Source organism: Brassica oleracea, chromosome C3 (assembly GCF_000695525.1).
Source record: "Brassica oleracea var. oleracea cultivar TO1000 chromosome C3, BOL, whole genome shotgun sequence".
NCBI lineage: Eukaryota > Viridiplantae > Streptophyta > Magnoliopsida > Brassicales > Brassicaceae > Brassica > Brassica oleracea.
In genome coordinates, this window is record NC_027750.1 from 45,440,836 (window position 1) to 45,446,421 (window position 5,586).

General features: G+C 47.5%; 1 protein-coding gene across 1 annotated transcript; it reads right to left on the reverse strand.

Annotated features, from left to right (window-relative positions):
* Positions 1–1,653: 1,653 nt before the first annotated feature.
* Positions 1,654–2,538, reverse strand: LOC106330727. Its single transcript, XM_013769153.1, has one exon. It carries the CDS (start codon positions 2,536–2,538, stop codon positions 1,654–1,656), a length of 885 nt encoding a protein of 294 aa, XP_013624607.1.
* Between the last annotated feature and the right edge of the window lie 3,048 nt (positions 2,539–5,586).

Consider the following 5,586-nt stretch of genomic DNA (forward strand, 5'->3'; position numbering starts at 1 on the left):
AAAAGAACTGATTGATCAATGATATAACAAGATAGAGAACAGATCTTATGAAAACACAAAAGAGAAATCGAAACTCCCCTTCCAGAGTGCTCTGATACCACTTAACACGACCCTAGGATGCTCTCTGGATGGTTTCGGATAGATCTTTGCTTAAACGAATCAGAGACTCAAGTTTATTAAGGTTTGTGGAATGAATGGTGACACAAGAGTTATGAAAGGGCTCTTGATACTCCTAGATATCTAATCCGGATATGACACACCGAAGATCCTTGGGCTCTGGATATGACACACCAGACGTTGGATATTACACACCAACACTCAAATACTCGATGAACAAGCACAAGAGAAAATAAGGGTTTTTGATAAGAAAAGGGCTGTGTTTTATTGATAACCTAAGACACATATATTTAGGAAAGGCTGGAACAGGCTCCAAGCATTTCGAAATCATAAGGAACACGATAAGAATAACTGGAGTTTTTAAAATAAGTAACATAAGAACTTAGGATAAGAATATAGCATACTGTTTCTTCATGTGGTTGGTCCGAGAGCATCATCTAGGAGGTGTGTAGCAAGACTATGGCCTCGTTAAAAACATATCTTTGCTAAACCCAGTGGGACAAAACCAAAGATAGGGAAAAAGAGCACACATAGCTTGATAACCTAGATGATACTCAGCTTGATGGTGAGATAGCTTGAATGGTAGTGAGTGTGTCTTGAAGTATCAAGCTTCCTCCAAGACTTTCTTCATGCTCCAAAGACTTCTTGATCAGTCCTCCAATAGCTTCCTTGAGTTTCTTGGTTCTAGATCGAGTAGTGGGTCCATCTGGTATGGTTAAGATCTCCTCTTCAGCTGGCTGTTTCATGACCTCCTTATCTTCATCTTTTAGCTCATCCAGAATCATATCACATGACCTTCTCTTGCTCCTTCGCCGTGAAGCTTATTTCGTCCGTTCCCAGGAGTAGTCGTTTTGGTTTGGATGTCTCCAGACCAAACTTGTCATTTCGAGTGCTCTTCTTCGCGGCTGCATGACTTATACCACTTATCTCTGAGCCTCCAAATATGACGTGGATCACTCGATCCTGTCGAGGTGGTGACGCGGGTTTGGTCTCAGTAGATTTCTTGGGTGTCTCCTTGCCTGGGAGATTTTTAGCCTTTTCTGAGAGGAATTCCCGGAGATACCCCTTCTGGAGTAGTTCGTTGACTTTGATTTTCAGTCCAATGCAATCCTCTGTCTTGTGACCATGGTCGCGATGGAAATCGCACCAGAGGTCGGGGTTCCGGAAGGAATCGGATGCCCTCATCTTCTGGGGCCACTTAACCTGTTGGCCCATCTGCCTCAGGGCGTTGATGAGTTCCGGTATAGATATATATAGATATAGATAGATGAGAAGGAATCGGGTGCCCTCATATTCTGGCCAGGTAGATACTGACATCCCTTCTGCTCTCTCGAGTGGACGGCTCATGTACCTGCCCCGGTTCCTGCCTCCTTGGTCTTTTGCGGGTTTCTGGGAGGACTTCTCGTCTTGATCATTCTGATCTTCCCTGATCGCCTTCTGATCTTGTTTCTGTTGAGCTTTGGTGCGGCTTGCGACGTCTTCTTCCCATTTCACATGGGCCCAAGCTCGGGACAGTACGTCTTACATAGTCTTGCATTAATACTTGGTCAATTCCTTATAGAGATCCCCGTCTGGGAGCAAGCCTCTCTTGAAGGCTGAGATTGCTGTGGTGATATTGCACTCGGGGATCGACACTTTCTCCTGATTGAAGCGGGCTATGTAGTCGCAAAGGGATTCGACCCGATGCTGGAGGATTTCGTAGAGGCTGTCCGAGGTTTTCTCTAGGTTCCGGCTGCTTGTGAACTGTTCCACGAACCTATCACAGAGGGTTGCGAATGAAGATATACACCTGGTGGGTAGGTTGATATACCATTGCCGAGCGGGTCCGATAAGTGTCGAACCAAAACCCTTGCACATAGTAGCTTCCCGGGACTCCCTTGGGAGCGCCACAGCGAGCATCCTCTGCTTGTATTGAACGATGTGATCATCTGGGTCGCCGGTACCGTCGTACATATTTATGTTGGGGAAAAAGAACTTCCTCGGCATATCGATTAGGGTGATTTCATCCGCAAAGGGGGTGTCGGCGTAGGAGCCAGGATTGCTTTTCCGGATCGGAGGCGCTACCCCTGGGAGCCTTTCTACCAGGGACTGCATAGCGTCGAGCTTTTGGGAGAACACCTGTTCTAGATAGGCGGTCATAGAGGACTTCATCTCTGCGACCTCTCTAGATGTTTCCTTCTCGGAGTCCGGCTCGGAGTCGCTGGATATCGTTTCGTGGATTTGCATGTCTCCAGCCTTTTCTCCTGATGCCCCGGCTTTGCTTGAAGGCTGTCGAGCGGCGTCTCCTACGGAGTTAGGTGTGTCAAAGCTCGGTATGGATCGAACTTGCGTACGGAAGCGGCGCTTCTTGTTGTTTGTCGTGTTGAGGGCTTGATTCTTGTCTCGGAGGGTAAGGTTTTCAGATTCGAGCTGAGTAAGCATCTCAACACTATGCTCCAGCTGCTTCGAGTGTTCGTCTAGCTTTTCTTTCAGGCTCTAGACTTCGGAAGAAAGCTCAGGGTTTTCGATAGCTTCCCTGGCCTTGTGTAAGTCGGTTACCTGACTTTTTAACCCGTCGAGTTGCCTTTGAAGCTCGGATTCTCTTGTGGTAGATTCTGGTATATTGTCTTGCTCATCCACCACTATCGTCAGGTAGTTTAGATTACTCCCCTCCTTCTAGCACCAAACTGTTAGGGGATTTTTGTGTAGGATCTTTTAGAGTACTAAGGAACGATGGATAAGTTAGTATCTTGAGTTAGTTTGAAGGTATTTCGTAAGGATTTGAGAGTAGTAAAAGAGAAAGAGACTTGAAGAGATCTTTATTGAATAGAACAAGCAAGGATTACAAGATATTGGGTGAGAACCCTAACCCTAGCCGTCTAAGCCTAATCTCTAAGTCTAAATGTGGCGATCCCTTATTCTAGGGTTTGGGTTCCCTTTATATAGTTGTCATTAGGTCGGTTCTTGTCGGTTGGAGTATGTGAAAGTCTTCCATATTCGGAAATATGGAAGGTTCTCCTTATCGGAAATTTACCATTTCTTGGAGCAGGGGGTGGTCCCTGGGACCAATCCCTGGGTACCCGGTAGCAGGGACCTGGAGCGTTCCTTAAACGGGGACCCAGAGGTCAGGGTCCTACCTGGGGTCCGGAGAAAAATGATACCTGAGTATTTTTCCCCAACAGTTTGTTCGCCCCTTATTTCTCGATTTCGTCATTGATTTTAAGGAATAACCTGTGCACTCGAGTCAACCGGAGTTGCTCATTCTCAGCAGGTACCCCTTCAGGCAGGACGACACCCCCAGGAACTCGTATCCCAGGTCCCTTTTAGACCAGGGTCTTACTCCTGGCCCGAGCAAGAGTTGGCTTTTATGTGGTGGTCTTGATCCTAGCGGTGTTTCCTTGGGTCCTTGAATCTGTTGGAGATTAGGGGGTCTGGAGTCCCGATGATTCCTCCTGGAGAGAAGCTGAAGGACATATTCATCTCTAGGGTTCCCGGGCTCGGCACGGGATTCCAAAGAAAGGGTAAGCCTATAGGATCTCGTGGCTAAAGAGAGACGCTCTGGAGAGGTCTCGAGATTCGTTCCGTCGCGTGATATCCTTCCTACGGCGCGTGGGATCTCCTTTAGGGCTTCCAAATCTTCTTTTTTCACTTTCATTGTTTCGCGGCCGCTTTTCTTTTCATTCTCAAAGATCTTTGGCGATTTCCCCGTTCCGCCCTTCATCCTCCAGGTAGTTATCTCATCTTACCTTTCTCACTTTTATTTCCTTTTTAGCTCTTCTTTCGGGTCTCTTCCACTCCTAGAATGAACCCTATGTCAAACCTCGCTCCGGACTCTTCCTCCATAGGTGGTAGAGTTAGGTCAAAGAAGCACAGAACCGAGGTCATCCCGCCAGAATCCATGGATTCCTCCGATTCTTTTCTAGATCTGACCGCGGAGGTTGGAGATCTCGGTCTAGCCGAAATGGAAGGAGCTTCGCCAATTGTAGGAGGATGTAGATTTTCCTCGGTGGGTCCTCCCTCTTTGATTGGAGTGGAGGAGGTCGCTACTTGGAGAGAGAAGTACAGCCTCTCCGAAGATGTCATCATTAGAATCCCTGGCCCCGTCGATAGGGTTTCAGACATTGAAGTCGACGAGATCCCTGTTTACGAGGGGTTCTTTGAGTCGGGTTTTAGGTATCGAGTTCCCTCGCTAGTGGCGAAGATATCTGAGGCATTTGAGATTTCTCTGGGCCAGTTGAATCCTCCTGCTTGGAGAACTCAGATTCCTCTGAAGAATTTAGGTGACCTCGAAGGTCTTGTCAACGGGGTTGCAGAGATCTTGAGCTATTACTTTGTTTCTCCTTTGAATAGTGGAGTGGGAAGATACAATCTTCATCCTCGTAGCAAGGTGCCTCTTATTCATGAAATTCCTAAGAAGGAAAGGAAGCGCCATCCAGGCTTTGAGGGCCGTTGGACCGAGAAGTTTGCCTTCATGCATCTCCCAGGATTCTCTCCTGTTTGGCGAGCAGCTGGTGGGTCGTAGGAGTCGCGTTGATTACTTTGTTTATTGAATCTCTAACAGTTCTTGCTTCTTCTTGCAGATACACTCCACTTGGACCTTTCTCTTGCGAAGAAGACGATCGAGCGAATACTGGAGCTTTCTCCTGAGCGGCGCCAAGTTCCTTATCTTGTGAGCAGAGAAGTATTGGAACGTTGCAGCATCTGGGGTAAGTTTCTCTTTGTCATTCTTGCTCTCGTTGAATTGGTATTGAGGTTGATTGGTGTTTCGTGTTTCAGGTAACATGTCAGGATCTAAAGGTGATGAGGCTCTGGGTGATTACAAAAAGGCTCTTGAGGTGATGTCAGCGAAGAAGTTGCTTCTAACCGGGCTGCCTCCGCTGATCAGGACGACGATGTGCTGTTCATCAGGAGCAGTAAGCGCCAGGCGGTCGCAGCTACAGCTCCTTCCTCCTCCAAGAAAAAGTCTAAAGCTTCATGATCCACTCTTAAGGCATCTCCAACTTCGTCGTGCAACATGGCTGCCGTGCTCGCTAACCTAAACGCCAAAGTGTTTCCCATGACTCATGTCCTCTTAGCATCGAAGGATGATTCTTCTCTAGCCATCCAATCTCTTCAAGGGGAGCTTCTCCGGGTAAGAAGCAATATTCCTTTTTGTCTTGTGAGATACTCTGTCGGTGGTTATTAATTGAGTTATCTTGCGTAGGTAATGTCCCAATTACATCATCTTAGGGACAGCATGGAGGGTCAGTCTTTGTTTAAGGCTGATCTGGATGCTCTGACTTCCCAGCTGCGCGAAGAGAAGAAAAATGCCTTCGCCAGGGAGAAAGAGATCAAAACTCTAAGGCTTAAGGTGAAGGCTCAGGATGAGGCAGGGAGGATGGCAGCGTTGGAGAATATTGCCCTGAGGAAGGAACTGGAGAGTCGAGAAGAAGAGGTGGTTGAGCTGAAACATGCTGAGGAGTCCTTTGATGCTGAGAAGGCCATGGACGT